At 48.1% G+C, this 19,729-nt stretch overlaps 3 protein-coding genes across 5 annotated transcripts in view; 1 reads left to right on the top strand and 2 right to left on the bottom strand.

Annotated features, from left to right (window-relative positions):
• The window catches only part of LOC113513933 (protein tweety-like), a 133,694-nt gene that overhangs the window by 80,905 nt on the left and 33,060 nt on the right, over positions 1-19,729 (top strand). The gene's annotated exons all lie outside the window — the stretch shown is intronic.
• Positions 4,687-7,131, bottom strand: LOC128200437 (uncharacterized). The gene is made up of 2 exons (XM_052893841.1): positions 5,255-7,131; positions 4,687-4,954 (listed from the first exon to the last, which is right to left on the bottom strand). The coding sequence occupies exons 1-2, from the start codon at positions 7,129-7,131 to the stop codon at positions 4,687-4,689; spliced, it is 2,145 nt and encodes a 714-aa protein (XP_052749801.1).
• LOC128200431 (uncharacterized) lies at positions 7,215-10,820 on the bottom strand. Its single transcript, XM_052893835.1, has one exon. It carries the CDS (start codon positions 10,818-10,820, stop codon positions 7,215-7,217), a length of 3,606 nt encoding a protein of 1,201 aa, XP_052749795.1.

The raw sequence follows: 19,729 nt of genomic DNA, 5'->3' as shown, positions 1-19,729 counted from the left end.
GGGCGAGGACGACATCGCGCTCTCCCTCGAGGAGCTCATCCCTCAAGGTGGGGATGTCGTCGGTGTACGTCGCGTACAGAGCTGGCGATATGCAGCTGCCCTGCGGCACTCCGGCGGCGATGGGGTGGACGGTAGAGTCCGTGCCCTCGACCGTTACATAAAAGTTCCGGCCGGTAAGGAAATTGTCTATGACCCGCACGTAGGCTTGCGGCGTGCTAGTATACTCCACCAACTTGTATACTAGGCCGTCGTGCCACACACGGTCGAACGCTTTCTCTATGTCGAGAAACACACCGACTACGCGTCGACCGCGGTTATGCTTGACGGCCATGTGGTGGAGCACGCGCGCAAGCTGGAGCGTGGTAGAGTGGCCGCCCCTAAAACCGTACTGTTCGTCCCGCGGGGTGACATGCGGGTACAGACGGCGGAGCAGCGCACGCTCGAAGGTCTTAGCTACGTGCGGGAGCAGTGTTATCGGCCGGTAACTGGCCGGGAGTCTTTTGTCTTTCCCGGCTTTCGGGAGGGCTATGACTCTACCTATTTTCCATAATGAGGGAAAATGGCCGGTCCGGAGTATGCCGTTGTAGAGTTTGGTAATAAATACCAATGCTCTACGGGGCAGCTGGGCGAGTGCCGGGGTGGGTATTCCATCCGCCCCGGGCGCCTTGCGCCGAGGCAGGCGCTCGATGATGCGCCTGACCTCGCCGGGCGAGACGAATTTGACTTCCGTCAAGTCCGGCGGCGGGGCGGAGCGGAACTCGCCTACGCGACGTACTACTCGCTCGTGATGCGCGACGACAGTGTGCGGTGCGTCGGCGGCTACCGGATTGGCAGTGAACTGCCCCTCCAGGTGTTGTGCCAGGATGGTTGCCCGGTCAGAGGCTGCGTAACGACGTCTGCCCGCCTCATCGAGTAGCGGGCAGACGGGGGGTCGTGCTTTAGTGAGCTGTCGGTTGAGCGCGTAGAGAGAGAGGTCGTGCTCTCCCGCTCGGGAGATGACTCCCTCCCACGAGGAGCCGCGCCAATCGCGGACTCCGTCCGACAGCTCCGCAGCGAGGCAGTTGAGCTCACGCTTGACCCGCGGACAGCGGGTGCGGGCCCATAGGCGGCGGAGTGCTCTCTTGCGCGACAACTTATCGCGCAAGTGTACAGGTAATTCACCCCGACGACGAGCCGTCGAGTGAACTATGGTAGTGGCCGCCTCGAGCGCCTGTGTAATACGCTCATGTATGACGGTAGAGGCGGCCTCTATGCCCTCCGGCGTTGAAAAATCGCCGTCGAGGGGAATGTACTGGAGGCTTGCGCGATAAGCCGTCCAGTCTGTACACCGCCGCCCCGACCTGCTTGACACGATATCCGTGCCGAGGTCGAGCGTGGCTAGAACTGGGAGGTGTTGCGTGTCCATGTCATACAACACCTCCAAATTGACCGGGCAAGGCACATGTTGTGTCAGTGCGATGTCCAGAACGTCTGGAATCCTATTAGGATTAGTGGGAATGTGTGTCGGGTGCGCTGGGCCCAACACATCATATCCGTGACAGTCGGCGTCACGGAGGAGTCTACGACCTATTGCCGTGTCCAGACGGCTCCCCCAAGCCGTGTGTTTGGCGTTTAGGTCGCCCATTAAAAGGGTGGGACTCCTCCCGTCCAGTACGTTCCGGACATCGGAGGGGCAGAATTCGTTACCAGGGGGGCGATAGGCGGCGTATATCCTCAATTCCGCGCCGTCGATGTTGATGCTTACTCCTATGGAGCGCATGACGCGGAATTCGGGGCGCTCCAATTCACTGTGCACGACGTCGCGGCGGACTAGTATAGCCGTTCCGCGGTAAGCTCTACCGGCCGGCGACCGCTCGTCGCGCCTATACGTGTAGTAATTGGGCACCCGCAACGTCTCCTTGGGAGACAACAGAGTCTCACCCAGGAGTATGATGTGTACATCCTGGGTGTGAGCAAGGAGACGGAGGTCTTGTGCCTTATCGCGTATCCCCCCGGGGTTCCAGTACACGACGCGGAGGGAGTTACTCCGCGACTCTGTACTGGCTAATAGTGGCCAATCCGGCGAGTGCCGCCGACTTGATGTCCTGTCCGGCCGCTAAGGCCGTGAGGAGGTCTGTTAGGAGCCCTATGATGAGCGTTAGGGCTCCATTATCTGCCGAGGCAGGGTGTGCGCGCGTCTGTTGCGGCTGGGTGGTCGTCTGGGCCGACCGCCGCATAGGTTTGTGAGAATAGCGTGGGGCGGTGCCTAAAGGCGGCCACGCCCCCACCTGTTGCTCGCCCATAGCGACGGGCGCCATCTGGCGGCGAGCGGACGGGACTGCTGTCGGTAATGCAGTCCCTTGTGCCGGCAAACGAGACGGCTGGGTTGGGGGGGGAATTATACCCCGTTGCGAATTTACGACCCGAGAGCGTGATTGCGTCGCCCGGTCGACCTCCTCAAAAGGCGTAGATGTGACCGCCTGTTGCAGGCGGTTTCGTCGCCTTCGGCCGGCCCTGTTGCGCCGGCGGCGCTTAGGTTCTACGCCTCGGGTCGTGGGTGGGTTCGCCGGGGCCATGAGTGTGCCCCGGGCCGACGAGGTCGGTGGGACCGCTGTCACCGGGACCGGTGCAAGCGGTATGAATGTGCGTTGTGTGGGGGGTGCGCGCATAGGGAGTTGCGCGCGTGGTTGCGCCGGCCGAGCGGGCGCACCCGCGCGCCTGTTAACGCCCGTGTTGGACGTCGGAACTGTGGGGGCGGCAGGACGGGTTTGTATCCCCCTGCGGCGTGCCTCTCTCTTATACACCGCACACCGTCTATCGTTGGCGGTGTGCGGTTTAGCGCAGTTAGCGCAAGTGGGCTTGTGGTCGCGCGGCCGGTCACAGTCGGCGGCCGCGTGTTCACCGGCGCACCGGACACATTTTATAAGCCGGTGACAATTGGCCGACGAATGGCCGAATCCCTGGCACCTATGGCATTGTGCCAGGGAGGAAGTTGAGGGCCGCCAGCCCTCGATAGTAATACCACGCATGAATAAGAGTTCATGCGTGGCATATAAACGGTCCAGCTCGTCCTTGCTCAAGGGATCGAGCTGGGCGTGGAAGACGCAGCCTGGGCGGCCGCGGCGAGCTGGGATACCCCGCACCAGTCTGACGGGGTAGCCCAGTTTGTCTAGGGCGTCGGCGACGGCGTCCGACGGCGTGTCGGACGGGAGCCCTCTTATGGCCACTTTGTGGGGCAATTCGGAGGCCAGGCTGTAACAGAACCAGCTGATCGCTGGGTCGGTAGCACTGGCCTCAGATAAATACTTTTGAACAAGACGGAACTCTTTGTCCGTCTTGCTAAGAAAACGCACGCCCTGTCCGAACGGGCGCGCGTTGGGCGGCTCACCCAGAGCGTGAGTGAGGGCGGCAAAGTGTTCTGTCCACCGCGGCAGACATTCGACTACAATGGGTGGGTATTTACCCTGCCCAGGCTGTTTTTTTGCCGCTCCCGACGATGTAGGTGCGGGAGGGGTTGGGGGGCGCGGCGCAGGAGCGGCCGCGGCCGCATCCGCGAACGATTTGGTGGGGGATAATGTCCCCACGGAACGAACTTGCACGTCGACACTTTCAAGTGCGACGTACGAAGTTTCGTCATCCCTGTTGGGATGCCCCAAGGCGCCGATGGCGTCAAAGTCCATGACTCGCTCGTCCTCGCTGTCCATAGAGGGGGCAGGCGAGGGCGAGCGGGGGGTGTGGCGCGCCGTGAATGCGGGCGCGCCTCGCACGGCGCGTTCACCGAGCGAGACGCACGGTCCGCGTAGCGCGGTGTGGGAGCGAGACGGGGCGACGGTGGTGTCTCGCCGGCGTCTAACCGCTTCTCGGAAGGAATTTCCGAGAGAGCGGGGGATGGCGGTGTGCGGCGTTTGGCGGCCGTAGACGGCGTGGCGCCTGTACTGTCGCCGCTCGGTTCGGTGCGTTCTCCTTCCGCAGCAATAATGTTGCGGTTGGCGAGCGCAATCCTAGCCTCGCGGCGGGTGTAAAACGGTCCCAGCTCTGTCTCTGGGACCGGTCGGCTGATTGTCGGGTCCGCGAGGTCCCGACAAACCACCTGCCTCGGCACTGCTTGCCGCTGTGGCAGGGGCGCCGGCGCCCTAGGCGCCGACGCGGAAGAAGAGCGGGTCGGCCGCTTGGCCGACTCGAAAGGTTTGCGGGGGGGTTTTCCCCCGCGCTGAGACATGGTCCCTAGAACCCTAAGTCCCTACGTAGTAGCCCACGAAGGGCGAAGGGGTTGCTGAACCGACGCCGCCCAAGTGGGGACTCAGGCGGTGCCCTCAGTCTCGCCGTGGGTGCACTTGTTCTCCCCGTGAGACGACACCCTACGGTTTGAAAGAGGGGGGTGTGGGGGTTGGAACCCCACGAACGATCCCTACTATGCTGGAGGGGGGGGGTGGAGTCGACACGGCCGGGAAGACCGTGCTCTCGACCGTTACCGTGAGTGCACTTGTCCTCCCCGTGAGGCGACACTCTCCGGAACGGCCGAGAGGGGTGCGGGGGGACAGAACCCCCGCGACGACCTACGGTCCCTAGCCCTACGACTCGACCGTGCCCTGGCGTGTAGCACACGGGTGCCTACACTGGTGCACCCAGGTGCACGGACTATCTCCCCGTCGGCTTGTAGCCCTCAGAAGGGCTGACGGCCTCGAGTTCGTCCTGAAAAGGACGGTCCTACTCGGTGGCGGCGGCACGAAGACACGGAGCACGAAGCTCCGGGCACGTGTAGGAGGAATCCGACTGTACAATCTTACGATTGCACAGTTGATTCCTCGGCGGTGAGCTGTAGCGGCGGCTGTGGCGTCCCACGGCGCTCGGCGGCAGCTCTGGAGGGCTCTCGGGGGCGCAGGAGTCACGACGTGCTGGGGAAGACGCTACTCGGAGTCTCGACGGTCGCCCGGAGTACTCACGAGAAGGATCACGCACGAACACGACGGTCTCACTGCAGGCACGGGAGCTCTCTTAATACCGACGCGACAGCCGCTTTCGTATGTCCAATTATTAGCAATACCTGTACGAAAAGTGGCTTCGCAAATATTCCTTTATTTGCTATATAATACGAAGCTTACCCTAGCGTATTTACCAATTTATTACAAAACTTCCCAACAGCCCGCCTACTTAGTCTATAATATTTACTTTATTTAAATCACTTATTAATACAATAAATCATATAATACAATAATCAATTATCAATAACAATAGTTTGCTATGCTGCCGCTGTCATCAACAGTCTCCCCCCGGCGCAGTCTCGACGCAGCCTCCTTGGTGGACAGCGGGCTCGACGTTCTCCTTCAGGACCGCCAACTTCGATGTCGGTCGTCGAAGTACTCCTCCCGGCGTACGGACGTCAGCGCTGCGTACTCGTCCGTCCGGTCCTTGGTAGGCTTTCGTAATTATTCCTCGCGGCCATATGTTGCGTGGGAGTGTAGGGTCAACCACCACCACCAAATCTCCTTCGGTGATTTGTCGTTCCATCTGAGCGGCGTTTTGTCGTGGCACTAACGTGGGCAGGTATTCTCGTACCCACCGCCGCCAGAACTCATCAGCTAGAGCTTGCGCGGCCCGCCACGTCCGCTTGTCCGCTGGTTTGCACGGTCCGATGTGAGGCATACCCGTCGACGAACCAATTAGGAAATGGTTCGGTGTCAGTGCTTCCGGATCGTCGTGGTTGACGGAAACATGAGTCAGAGGTCTCGCGTTTATCGAGTACTCTGCCTCCGTTATAAGTGTTTGGAGAACCTCTTCTTTTGGCGCCTTCTGGTTCAGTGTAGCCGCCAAAGCAGATTTCACGGTTCTCACCATTCGCTCCCATGCTCCTCCCTGGCTCGGTGTCCCAGGTGGTATATATTTCCACCTCATGCGATGCTGTAGTCCCAAATCTTGCAGCTCTGGTTGCCACTCTTGGTACGCGGCTCGTAGCTCCGCATCTGCGCCTCGGAAGTTTGTCCCGTTGTCACTATACATAACCGCGGGCCATCCCCTGCGAGCAGCCATTCTCCTTATTGCCATTATGGCCGAGTCGGTGGATAATGATGCCACCAACTCTATATGTAGGGCTCGTGTGGTCAAACATGTGAACAGTGCGCCCCATCTTTTTTCGTGTCGCCGTCCGATGGTGACTGCCATTGGGCCGAAGTAGTCGAGGCCACAATTTGAAAATGGCCTCTGGAAGGCGCCCAATCTTTCACGTGGCAGATCGCCAGTCGTAGTTTTCCTTGGCGCGGCTCTTCTCAATTTGCAGTAGGCACAGTTCCTTATTACCGACCGCACCGTAGGCCGCAATCTCAGGATCCAATATTTCTGCCGTAGGTCGTTTACCGTTCTCTCTTGGTTTAAGTGGCCCGACGCTTTGTGTTCTTGCGCCACCATTAACCTTGTAAACGGATGACGCCCGTCTAAAATAATGGGTCGTTTCACAGCGGTCGATACGTCGGCCGCACCAATTCGCCCGTGGACACGCAGCATTCCATTTTCATAAATAGGGTCGAGGCGATATAGCCGACTAGATTTTGATATCGGCTTGCCTTTTCGAATGGTTTCCAATTCTGCTGGAAAGTCTTCCTCCTGTGCCTGCCTTATCCATAAGTTTTCCGCTCGTTCCATATGCTCAACAGCCAAATCTCCCTTCGGGCCCTTACAATTCTGTACGAAGAGCAACACGCGGGCAGTCGTTCTGATGAGACGTTCGTAACTCGAGAAACGCTCCAGTTCCGGTAAGCAAAGCGAACGTGTGTTGTCCACGTGCAATACGACCTGCTCGCTTTCTTCATTTGGCTGCTCCGGCATATTCTGTGGCCATTTGTCTTCCGGTTGTCTTAGGAACGCTGGCCCAGTGAACCACACGTCATCGGCGTCTTGTGGCAAGTAGCCGGGTCTCGTCGCTAAGTCGGCTACGTTCTGTTTGGTTGGTACCCATCTCCATTGATGTGGGGCGCTCAGCTCGGCGATCTCCCCAAGCCGGTGTGCCACATAGGGAGTGTATCGCTTGCTCCCGTTCCTCACCCAATGCAGCACCACGCGCGCGTCGGTCCAGTACGTGATCCCATCTGTGTCCCAGCGATGCTCGTCACGTACGTGATGCGCCAGTCTTGCCCCTATCAGTGCTGCCTGGAGTTCCATTCGCGGGATGGTTTGTGTCTTGAGCGGCGCCACCTTGGCCTTCGCCGCTGCCAATATCACTTGCACGTTCCCATCCTTTTGTTCTAGCCGCCAATAAGCGGCCGCTGCGTAGGCATCTTCGCTTGCGTCGCAGAACACATGCAGTTGGCGATTCCGTACTGGGCTCCCCCGTTGTAGCTTCGCTGCAGCTCGATATGGCTAATGTGTTCCAGACTTCTTAGCCACTCAGCGAATACTTCAGCGGACGCCGTGGGTATTCTTTCGTCCCAGCCCAACTTTTGTCGCCACAGGTTCTGTAGTTCGCTCTTGGCAGTGATGGTGTAGCAACTTAACAGCCCCAGCGGATCATATATACTCATTACCGCGCTTAGGGCTTCCCTCTTTGTTGGTGGTCGTTTCCCGTCTTTGACCTCCTTGTTTACTCGATTTAACGACGTACTAAATTTAAGTACGTCTTTCGCCGAGTCCCATAACAGGTCTAGCGTCTTCTCATAACTGTCGTTTTTAGTTATGGCCTGTGTCGCGCCGTGTGCCCGTAACTCGCTGGGTATGTCCCGTAATACTTTTCTGCGATTGCTCTCCCAGCTTCGCAACTGGAATCCAGCTTGGCGATGCACGTAGTCCACTTGGTGCATCACCTTTTCCGCTTCTCGCTCGTCCTTGTAACTGTCCACGTAGTCATCCATGTAGTGTGCCTCGGTTATGGCAACGTGGGCTTCGGGATGAGAACTTGCGAAATTTTGAGCGTTTCTGTTTCGAACGCTATGCGCCAGAAACGGAGAACTAGCCGCCCCGAATATCATCGAAGTCATTTTATACGCCGTGGGCGGTGCTCGTCGGTCGGTCCTCCATAGAAACATCTGTGCTGGCTGATCTTCTTTTCTGATCTTGACCCTCAAGAACATCTCCTCGATGTCAGCCTTTACCGCCACTGCTTCTTCCCGGAATCTAAATAAAGTGGCTGGCAACGATCGGAATAGGTCAGGTCCCTCCAGAAGGAAGTCGTTTAGGCACTTGCCGTGTGACTTGGCTGCCGCGTCGAATACCATCCTAATTTTCCCTGGCTTGTTGATGTTGCGTACAGGGAAATGCGGTAGGTACCAAGCCACTGGACTGCCGGCTTCTGATCCATCGCATTTCTCGGCGTACCCCTTCTTCAGAAGATTGGCCACCTGCGCGTCGTATTGTCGCCTTTCATCAGCGGACTTGGCCAATCTCGTCTCTAGATTCTTGAGTCGCCGTAGAGCAATGTTGTAGCTTGGCGGCAACTTGGTGTTATCGTTGCGCCACGGTAGCCCCACTTCAAAATGCCCGTCTTCACGTTGGCGAACAGTGCTGTCAAATATGTTCATCGCCCGTCGTGCCTCTTCATTGACGTTCACCTTCTGCGATATACCGATGGCGTCAATCTCGAAGTGAGCTTTCACCATCGTATCTAGTGATTCCGTTGTCACGACGTGAAGAACTTCTTCCGCATCCATTTTGAGGATTCTTCTAGGGAGGCTGCCATGGATCACCCAGCCAAGTTGTGTTTTAGAACCGGCCGGTTGGTCCTTCTTGCCTATGCGCAGCTCCCTTGAAACTATCAGCTGCCAGTTGTCGCTACCGATGAGCAGTTGCGGTTTTGCTCCCGCGTAGCACAACTCTTCTCGTTTGAGGTCCTTAAGGTGCCCCAACTGCAGCAGCTCCTCCGATACACTCTGGCCCGTTAGCTTCAGACCAGGGACTGTTCGTACGGTGATATCGTGTTCCCTGCTGTCCTGGCCACTAATCTTCAATGTGATCTGCTGGCTCTTCGTCTCGCATCGTTCGGTGTTGATGCCGCGCATATTTAGGGTTTTCATGGGTCCCTTAGCGCCTATCTTCAGTGCCGCCTTTTCGTCCAGCAAGGTCACTGTAGATCCTTCGTCGAATAGCGCGAAGATTCGCAGCTTCCCTTTCGGCCCGCTTACTGTCACCGGGCAGATCTTCAATTTGATTTCACGTTCGTTAGCGGTTGCAGCGACAGCCATAATGTTCTCTTCCTCGGGAACGACGACCTCGTCCGTATCTTCATCGGTGGCTGTGAGTGTAGACACCGTTTCCTTTTCGGCTTTATGGACTTCTTTATTGTGAAGCAGCTGATGGTGGGATAATTTACACCCATCCACGCCGCAGCGCTTCGCTCGACAGTTAAATCTCCTATGCTTGCCGGATATACATTTGAAGCAGAGGTTGGCTTTTCTTACGACGTCCCAGCGCTCTTCGTTCTTCAGTTTAGCGAACTTGTAGCATTTGGGAAGTGAATGTCTCTTTCCACACGTCGGGCAATTGTTCGCGTCCTCCGACGTGTTGGATGGGCCAGCCTCCTCTTCTTTATCCTCGCTGCATATCGTGTAGACCGGCTTCTTCTTTTTCATCTCGATAAACTTCAAGGGCGGCCGTGATGCTTCCTTTTTCCCGGCCAGAGCAGTGGTGAAGCCAAATTTCAGTGCTCGGTTGGCTTCCTTAATCAGAAACTCTGACAGCAGCACGATCTCCGGTTGGTCCGATGCTTCTGCTTCTGACTCTGCATAATCGTACCACCGGGCCCTTTGATGTGGGCTGAGTTTCTCCAACACCTCCCTAAGCATTAACGGGTTATGGAGATAACCCATTCTCAACTTCTTTAACACGACGACGGCGTTCTGCATCTTCACAGCGAACGTGTTGAGCTCCGTCGGTGATCCGCCAAGCTTCGGTAGATGCTTCAACTCTTCCATCATTTGATCTGCTATCACCTCCGGCCGTCCAAAACATTGCTTTAGTGTGTTCATCACTTGTTCTGGATGGGTGGAGGCGCTTAGCAGGGGCGCTACCGCTTCCCTGGCTTCCCCTCGTAGACAATTTCTCAGCCGTGCCAGATTCTCCATTGGTGTGAAGTGGTATGCCTCCGTTGTCTCCTTCATGGCGGCCTCGAATTGTAGCCACTCGGAGGGCGCACCCGAAAACAGGGGTAGATCGGTAGCCTGTCTCGGCGGTGGGCGCCTCTTCATCATCTGTTCGAGTGTGTCCGCTAGTCGTTCGATGTCTCGGCTGCCGCCCGGAGTGAACGATCGTTCCTTCAGTCGGAGCGTATGGTCCTCTTCAACGCGTGTCACCTTCTCTAATGGCTTCGTTCTTCTGGCGTGGACGTTCTCTTGAACCGGTGGTTGCGCCTTAACCCTGGATGTCTCCCCCCGTAAGGCGATCATGCTATCCTGCATCCAGGCGTTGACGCGATCCTCCACTCGTTCAGCTGGTTCATCTTCTTCGTCCTGGCTGCCTTCCTCCAACGCTGCTATGTCTGCGGCTAACTTCATTTGGATCAGTTCCGCTTCCATTTGCAGCTGCTTCCGTTGAAGGGCGACGGTTTTCTGTTTCGCCTCGTACTGCATTCGTGCGATGGCGCTGACATTCGACTTGCGAGAGCGCGTCGAACGTACGGCTTGTGTGATGCGTACGCTCGCCGCGGCCACGTGGTTATCTTCCCCGCTGACGGTGTTCTTGTTGCCCTCGTTCATTTCTTGCCGACCCGTATACTCGTCAACCACGTTCGGGCTGGGTTGACTTTCAGCGGGTCGATTCGACTCTGAAGCGTTTGCTTGCTCGATTGCCGAAGGGGAGCGGGGGCGTTGGTTGAACACGATGCGTTCTTCATCCAGGCCAGCTTGACTCCTCGTGACCACCATTTTTTCTTTTTTCTATCTTCAATCCTCAATCCGGCTCGAAGGACCACCCAATGTTGGGGACTGTAGTAAAACCAGGTCTTTTTCTTATACCGCTGATTTATTTTCTTTTCTTGGTTGGCTACCCGTTGCTGGCGAGGCTGTTGGCTGCTGGACGAGTGTCCGTCGAATGTGCCATTGCTAGGGAATCGCCCGGCTTATATAGCAAACCCGCACAAAAAATGTAGGCCCTCTGATTGGCCGACCAATCACTGGCGCTCCTTTTGGACCAATAATTTTACGCTCGGGGGTTCCGATTAAACTTTCGGTAATACCGACGCGACAGCCGCTTTCGTATGTCCAATTATTAGCAATACCTGTACGAAAAGTGGCTTCGCAAATATTCCTTTATTTGCTATATAATACGAAGCTTACCCTAGCGTATTTACCAATTTATTACAAAACTTCCCAACAGCCCGCCTACTTAGTCTATAATATTTACTTTATTTAAATCACTTATTAATACAATAAATCATATAATACAATAATCAATTATCAATAACAATAGTTTGCTATGCTGCCGCTGTCATCAACAGAGGAATAACACCTGAGTCCTCAGGAATGGCCACGCATGAAGGGTTTCATGGGCGAAACAGTATACTCTGTTATGTCCATGGTACTGCTCATGTGTATAGGCGTCGGTTACCACTTTCCATCAGGTGGGCCGTCAGCTTGTTTGCTAAGTTGTATAAAAAAAAGATAGATTTTTAGATAGATATTTTTGCTTATGTCGTCATGTGGTTCCAGCATAGAATAGGCCACCCCTTCCTTTCCATTGGATGTCGTAAGAGGCAACTATGGGAGGGCGAGGGACGGGCAGCAGCGTCCCTCTTAAAACATTTCTAAAGCCTAACTGTGGTTGCCAATCTGCCTGCCAAGCGTGACAAAAACGAAAACGTAAAGTCGAAGTAGATTTCTTTTTAAAATCACATGTGGTAAACAAGCATACTGTTCACCTAATGGTAAGCAGTTAGAGTAGCCTATGAACGCCTGCAATATATGTGGGAACAATTGTCGAATTCTCGAACTATTTACCTATGATATTTGCTTAAGAGATTTTTCTATTCATATCTATATGAGTGTACATTTTTTCGGCACACCTGATCAGTTCATTGCACCAACAACAGTGCAATCGAGAGCACGTAACGGTTTGCAATACGTTGCACGCTCCCTCTCTCCTAATAAGGCTCTGCGTTAGTTTCGTGGGTTTTAAATGGATAGAATTTAGTTTGGTAGGTTCGTCACTCGAGAACGAACGATTGGCCAAAATTGTATGTGTAAAACTTATTATAAAGATTAAATGTGGCAATGTTATAAACTGAAGTAAAAAGTACGTACTCATAACTGGCGAGTTTGAGAGGCAGCAAAATAGTTCGATCATTTGACGTTCTATAGTACTGTCTACCCCAGTGTCTACGTGATTTTTTTTTTTAAGCCGTTTACATATGTATCTTTTCCATAAGGAGAGTTTTGCTAGTAGTTGCCACGCTTGGCAGGCGGGTTGGTAACTACAGTTAAGCTTTCAGAAATGAAAAGAAGGTCGGTGCTGCCCATCCCTCGCTCTCCCTTAGTTGTCTCTTATCCACGGGAAAGGAAGGGGTGGCCGATTCTATGTCGGGGCACACGCGGCCTACGGGATGTAAGCATAATATTGTTAATGTGAAAGTGAATTTGTTTGTTAGCTCAGAAGGAAGGGATTGTTAGTAATGTGGACTTTTTTTTTTATAGGTGATAATGAAATAGTGACCCCACTCGCGCTATCGGTATACACCGGCGGGGCATCAGTGAAGGATGATAGATGAGGTTGAAACAGGTCAGTTAGCCCATCGTGATGAATTCAAGCAGAATTGTTCACGATGGTTTCCAGGGGGAAGTTGACCTGATAGGGCTGTCAAACTCCATTGCTAACAATACCTTTCCCTCTAAGTAATGTGGACTACCGGTCCCATTGCTAGCAGTATGTCTTCTCAGGTCGACATCCACGTGGCCTCCCCTGGAAACTATCGTGCTGAATTCCAGGTTTATTCATCACGATGGGCTAACTGATCTACCTTTTTATTCTTACCTATCATTATTCACTGGTGCCTTGCCGAATATAGGTTACTTTTATCCTTAACAATCAATATGTTCCGGTCATGCGGACGAAGCCATGGGTAAGAACTAGTGTATATATTTGTGAGAATTTAGTGTAATAATATGCTAAAAATATTTTGTCTCTATTACGAATATGTTTCTCTTTTAACTCCATTCACTACGTAATAGAACCTTATTTATGTACCCTCCTTTTCTGTACTCTCAAAGCGAGTTCCCATTATTGCGCGGTTTTGATGGCCACTTGATGGTATGTGTTAACTATTGCGTATATCACAAATTCACACATTATAATGCGATGTCAGCATTACTTACTTATTTAACGAGATATGCACTTGAAGATTTTTTTTATATATAAATATATACTTGCGTTGTAACATAGTATTTGCGCTATAAAATACTTTGTCATAAAACATTGTATTCTAGTTATTTGAATAACAAAATAAGTCTTGTTTAATTCCGCTACCATGTGACTGTCAACACTCGAAGATTGACTGCCACTATTACTATCAGAAGTTCCACAACCTTCCATTTTAGCCATCAATCTCCGACTGCCGTTTTGGTCATGCACGTTTTGCGATACGTATTTCACCTCTGAACGAGGCATCTTCGGGCATATTATTAGACTCGGAGCCTAGTGTTGACCGTTCGGTGACCAAACTGCGAAAAGTGTATTCTAGCTTAAGGTCCAGGCGGTTGGTGTGGTAACAAATAAACGTACTCATTTTTACATTTATAAATATTTGTAAGGAAAAGAGATTCCATTGCAAAATTTTACGTTTCTAAATTTGCTAGTTTCAACTGTGTATTGATGAGTCGATTAGTTTATTATTTATATTCATTACTAATATTATAAAGAGGAAATATTATATTTGATTTTTTGTTCATAATGGATAAAGTCAAAAATTACTCGAATCATTTTTAAAAAAGTTTACATCTATTTCATTTCATTATTTTTTTCTACTCGTGCTAAAATTCTATCTACCAGTGCGAAGCCGAACCGGACCACTAGTTAGGAAATAAATAGATTAATCATCTATTTTATTTTGTCAGATATATCATGCCAATAAGGAATTCCAAAGATGGTTGACGTCAGGCAGGCGGCTGGTTGTAAAACTATAAGTCAAATCTTTTTGTAATATGGAGAAAAAACATATTACACGGACTCCAAATAATAATTGGGATAAGGGTAGGATGATGATAATGATAATAGCATAACAATTATAATTTAAATTCAAGTGATCAAAGTTAATTTCCGTGTATTCGTTCTGGATACCGTTAAACCTACTCATAACGGATAGCAACCCTCACTATATCCAACGTATTTACCGCTGCAGACACTTCAAGTCGTACGATAACTTTATTACGATGTCGTGACGGGACTTACAGTTCAGAACTCAATTTCCCGCGGCGTTTCTGCATTTATTGGGCTCTTTGTTAGTGTTATCTGCTCCCTCAAATATTGAATCCCCCCTGTGATATTGTTATAGCAAATATTAAATTGGAGTTGAAATGTTTTATTTACCTTTTTTTTGACCAGAAGAAAATATGGTACAAAAGGCGGGCTTAAAAGTTAGTAGCATTCTCTACCAGTCAACTTTTGGCATGAATTTTGAAATATATTTGGAATTTCTATCAAAATCTTAATTACGTATTAGCTACTAGCTGTTGTCTGCGACTTCGTCCGCGTTTCCGTCGTTTTTCGTTAAATAAGTAGCCTATGTCCTTCCTCACGGTTCAGTGGTTTTGATGTAACAGAAACATTTCCCTTCACTGCTCTGCTCCTATTGATCGTAGCGTGATGAAAAGAATACTACAACCTGCCCAGGAGTATGAAGAATAATTGTAACAAGTTTCGTTAAAATCCGTCGAGTAGTTTATTTCTATAACGAACACACAGACAGACAGACAAAAATTTTACTGAGTGCATTTTTGGCATCAGTACCGATCACTAATCACCCCCTGATAGTTATTCTGGAAATATATTTCATGTACGAAATTGACCTTTATACAGATTTATTATAAGTATAGATTAAGCCGTGTGGTTCCGGCATAGAATAGGCCAGCCCTTCCTTTTCCGTGGGTATCATAATAAGGGCCTAAGGAAGGGCGAGAGATGGGTAGTAGCGCGTCCCTATTAAAACATCTCCAAAGCCTAACTGCAGTTGTCGATCCGGTTGCCAAGCGTGGCAATTATTGGTAAAATCTTCCAAGGGAAAGGTTTATGTTCAGCAGCTGTTAAAAGCTGATATGGCGATGGTGATGATGATGACAGGAAACCAACACGAGAGGTTTCATTAATGTTATGTCATGGTTGAAATAACTGCTGTTGATTTTCACTACCGTACAACCCGCCACAAACTAAAGTTTCATCCCAATCATCTGGACGAGTGGCGGTCTTCCACCGAGCGTTTTTCAAGGCACTTTCTTCCACGCACAACCATTCTTTGAAATCAACTTCCAGCAGCAGTATTTCCGAACCGATACGACAACGTAACCTTCAAGAAAAGAGTATATTCCTTTTTAAAAGGCCGGCAGCACATTTGCAATGCCGTTGGTGTTGTGGGTGATCGTGGGCGGCGGTAGTCACTTACCATCAGGTGAGCCGCATGCTCGTTTGCCCCCTGTGTTGTAAAAAAAAAAACTGTTTTCTTAGAATAAAATTTTAAATTGTTAGGTATATTTATTTGTTATTTTTTTTGTACGAGATAATGTTGCCTTCTTTCATTCTTTCTTTTTTTTTATGGACAGCAAGAGCACAGAATAAATAGTAATCCGTTACACAAAGATTGTCTTGGAGAGATTGCATTCAGCAATGAGGTCGCCTTATTGTACTGTACGTTAAAATGTACCTATTGTTTGTGCTCTTCTATCCCTGACGTTCGTTTAAAGTAAATAAAGCACTAGTATACTTATTTTGAATAAAGCCTATTATACACTAAACGATTACTTGAATGCCAAGTGTGCATGGTGCTTTTTTTTAATGGCTGAAAATGGAGTGGTAATACCGCTTGCGCTATTGATATACGCTGGCGAGACACCATTGATAGATGATAGGTGAAGATGAAGGCAGGTCAGTTGGTTCATCGTGAAGAATTTGACAAGAATTAAGCACGATGGTTTCCAGGGGGAACCGCGTGGAGGTCAACCTAATAGGGCATATTGCTAACAATGGGACTGTCAAACTCCATTGCTAACAACCCTTTTCCCCCCTGGCAATCGCAGTTAGGCTTTAATGAAGTTTTTATAGGAATACTGCAGTATTTTCCTTGACTATTAAGTTCCCATAGTCGCCTCTTACGACACCCACGGGAAAGGAAGGGGCTACCTTCTATACTGGGATCACACGGCATTAATTTTTTTTAATAATAATAAACCTTTATTAACAAATACAGGGTTGCACTGTTACATATTTTTTGCCCTAGCTTACAAATTAGAGTAACCTATGCCTTGTAAGGCCAGTTCCTTCCAACACACAAGAATGAAATGAATATTATATTATATAATATTAGGGCAAAAGTTAGCAATTAATTGTAGATAGTATTATCGGGTTGCATGTTTCCCGGGCACAGGGCACTGGGACGTTCGGTCCAATTGATAAATATTAGCTGTTAATTAATTTTCATTCAATAGTAAATAATAATATTACGATAACACATGTATTAATAAAAAAAAAAAAAGATAAATCAAACGAAACTTTATTTAAGTGGGTTTATAGAAAAAATGATTCTACTTTATTTTCAGAAACTTATTTTTTGAGAAGCAGAAACTTCTTCTCAAAAAATTACTTTCTGAAAATACAATATTTAAATATTTTGAATCATATTTTTTTACAGTATTTATTTATTTAAATTTTAATGCACAGTAAAATTCTATGTACATTTAGCGAACTTAACACCGGACGGTGTTCTCTACCAGTCAAGCATTGGGCAAACTGAGAAATACGTAGGCGGTGCATTATTGAATAGAGAAAATTAATTATATATAGAATTATATTAGCTCAGATAAAAATATTAGGTTAGATGTAGCTTAAGATTTTATATAAAATTACATAAACGAGTTTTTAGGTTACAGCAGAAGAATGACAGCGAAAGAGGTTTTTCCTTGTATACATACATCTGCTTTGATAATTAGTTTTTTTTTCAACTTGTGCTTATTACTGTATGTTTTAGTCTATGTACATATTATAATATACTTATAGATTGGTCTTATAGAAATTTATTAAAATCAGTTCAGTGGTTTAAATTAAAATAACTAGTTTTGCTGCAGTTGAAGTAATTGACAAATTAACTAATTAAATATAATTATAAATTGATAGTTGATTAATTAAAAATTGCGTCATTATTAAACGTGGCCATTTAGTGCGACAGAAGTATTAATTCATGTTGATTATTACATATTTGATTAAAGTGACATCTGATGTAGACAGGATGCTGCCTTATAAGAAATGTAGTACAAATAAGGTAAAAAAACGAGTCTTATGACTCACTCTTGTGACAGAGTCAGATACAGTCATCAACACTCGACAGACAACCTACCAGACAAGTGCAGACATGAGGAAAGCTTGTATCTTTTTATAGAGAAACACGTTTATGTAGGTACTCTCGTAATTGCTTACCTATATGTGAAATAGAAAATACTTCTTTAACACGTAGGTCGTGTAAAGACATTGACACACTTTTGATGAGTTTTACAATCAAAGGTACTAAAGTAATGCAACAGGGGTACTTACTAAGGGGTAGGTAATAGTATTCATTTCGTCATAGTCGTAGAATACTGACAGATCTGACAAATATTACATATAAAGATCCGTCAGTATTCTACGACTATGACGATATAATGTAGTAGTAAAGGTAGGTAATAATATACAGCTATATATATATATATATATATATATATATATATATATATATATATATATATATATATATATATATATATATATATATCCAATTATGTTAAAAGTCTGTTATATGTAAAAATAATAAGGGTTTCCAAGGTGAACCGGGTTGAGGACGATTGGATTTTGTTAGTAATATATCCTATATTATTATTACTAGCATATTAGCAATATGGCACACTGATCCCAGTTCCTAATAATCTTTTCCTCCCTATTGAATAATCTTTTTACTTTGAGTTAAAAATTATTTACTTTGAGTATATAAATATTGGCCTTGTGGTTCCAACTTAGAATGGGTCTCACCCTTTCCCGTAAGTATCGTAAGAGGCGACAAATGTAACATAATGGTCGAAGATTGGGCAGCAGCGTCCCTCTTAAAACATCACCAAAGGTTAACTGCAGTTGCTAACCTGTTTTTTTTTATACAACTTAGAATGGCAAACAAGCTGACGGTCCACCTGATGGAAAGTGGTAACCGTCGCCTATAGACATGTGCAGTACCATGGACATAACAGAGTATACTGTTTCGCCCATGATACCCCCCATGCGTTGCCATTCCTGAGGACTCAGGTGCTATTCCTCTGTACCTAGTAAATTCACGCCAAACGTGACAACTACAGCAGAATACTCTGATGGAGAGGCTTATGTTCATATGGTGTAAATATTGTCGTTAGTTTAAAAGAGGCGATTAGTTCACTAAAATACGAGGGCAGCTTCATTTAACACGTCACGTCAACGTAACATGACAGCGAGTAAGGTTGGCCAGCGGTTTGTGAACTCGCGCCCGTTCCCGCGGGAAGGGATCGCAGTTTGACGGCTTTATTATCTGTGACCGTGGCTCGTTTTATGTTGCCATTGTTTCGGACCATATGAATACAGACTGTTGTCACATTCGAGTTTTATGATCTCTGAGTAAATTCTTTTTTATTGACTGGTTAGTGTAATGAAAACGTTGTGAAATCCTTTTGCTTTTGCTTACTACGGAACGTTGTCGTATATTTTTACAGATGTTATAAACTAACTGCTCGTCCCGGCTTTGCATAGATGTACTAATGAAGAAAATTCGGCTAAAAGTCCCCTCTCTTAAGTTTATTTTTGTATGGAGATATATTTATTCAGATTTTTTACTCTTTCGTACGATTTTTCAAACAGTCTTTGTCATACAAATATTCTTCTGATAATTACAAATACATACAACAAAAAAATAGAATTAGCCAAACAGGTGCAGATGTTCTGAATTGATGCACTGGCATACTTATATACATTTGACATTTGATTTTTATTTATATAAATGTGAAAGTGAGTTTGTTTGTGCGTCTTTACGGTTCAACCAATTGTCATGAAATTTAAGGGGTTGTTCAGTTCGCTGAACGAAACTGTTTATGTAGGTATATCACGCGATATCTTTGCTAATTTTAAATCCGATAAGTAATATAAACATATTTAAAATACGTGTGAGGTATTTGTTTTTTAAACCTCAATTTAAACTATTGATATTTAATGCAAATTTTTTTTAATATTATTTTTTTATGATTGTTACTTGAACTGACATAGGCATTTTTTATTGTAAATGTTATTATTAAAAATTACAATTAAGGACACATTTTTAATTATATTTGTATTCTCTTATGATGATAAAACAGCGCTCTACGTATTCTACAAAATCACATTTTTTTTATACAACTTAGAATGGCAAACAAGCTGACAGACCACCTGATGGAAAGTGGTATGATGCCTACGGCCACTTTCTATCATCGTACGGCTCGCCATCGGCAGGGAGTCCACCCTCATACCTTACAGCCTAAATGGTCGCGTACAACGCGGTTTCAGAGATGCTTTCTCCCACGAACACTCAGGTTATGGAATGAGCTCCCTGCCGAGG

Source organism: Galleria mellonella, unplaced genomic scaffold (genome assembly GCF_026898425.1).
Source record: "Galleria mellonella isolate WM207_F2 unplaced genomic scaffold, CSIRO_AGI_GalMel_v1 utg116, whole genome shotgun sequence".
Classification (NCBI taxonomy): domain Eukaryota; kingdom Metazoa; phylum Arthropoda; class Insecta; order Lepidoptera; family Pyralidae; genus Galleria; species Galleria mellonella.
The sequence above is the reverse complement of the archived record's forward strand: the minus strand, read 5'-3'. Positions and strand labels throughout refer to the sequence as shown.

Excerpts from the sequence above, each read along its gene's own strand:
- LOC128200431 (XM_052893835.1), bottom strand. The coding sequence starts at position 10,820 with ATGGTGGTCACGAGGAGTCAAGCTGGCCTGGATGAAGAACGCATCGTG.
- LOC128200437 (XM_052893841.1), bottom strand. The coding sequence starts at position 7,131 with ATGGAACTCCAGGCAGCACTGATAGGGGCAAGACTGGCGCATCACGTA. Across the intron at positions 4,955-5,254 it reads GGAGGCTGCGTCGAGACTGC|TGAGACCGTCGTGTTCGTGC; the intron begins GCCGGGGGGAGA and ends CCGTGCCTGCAG.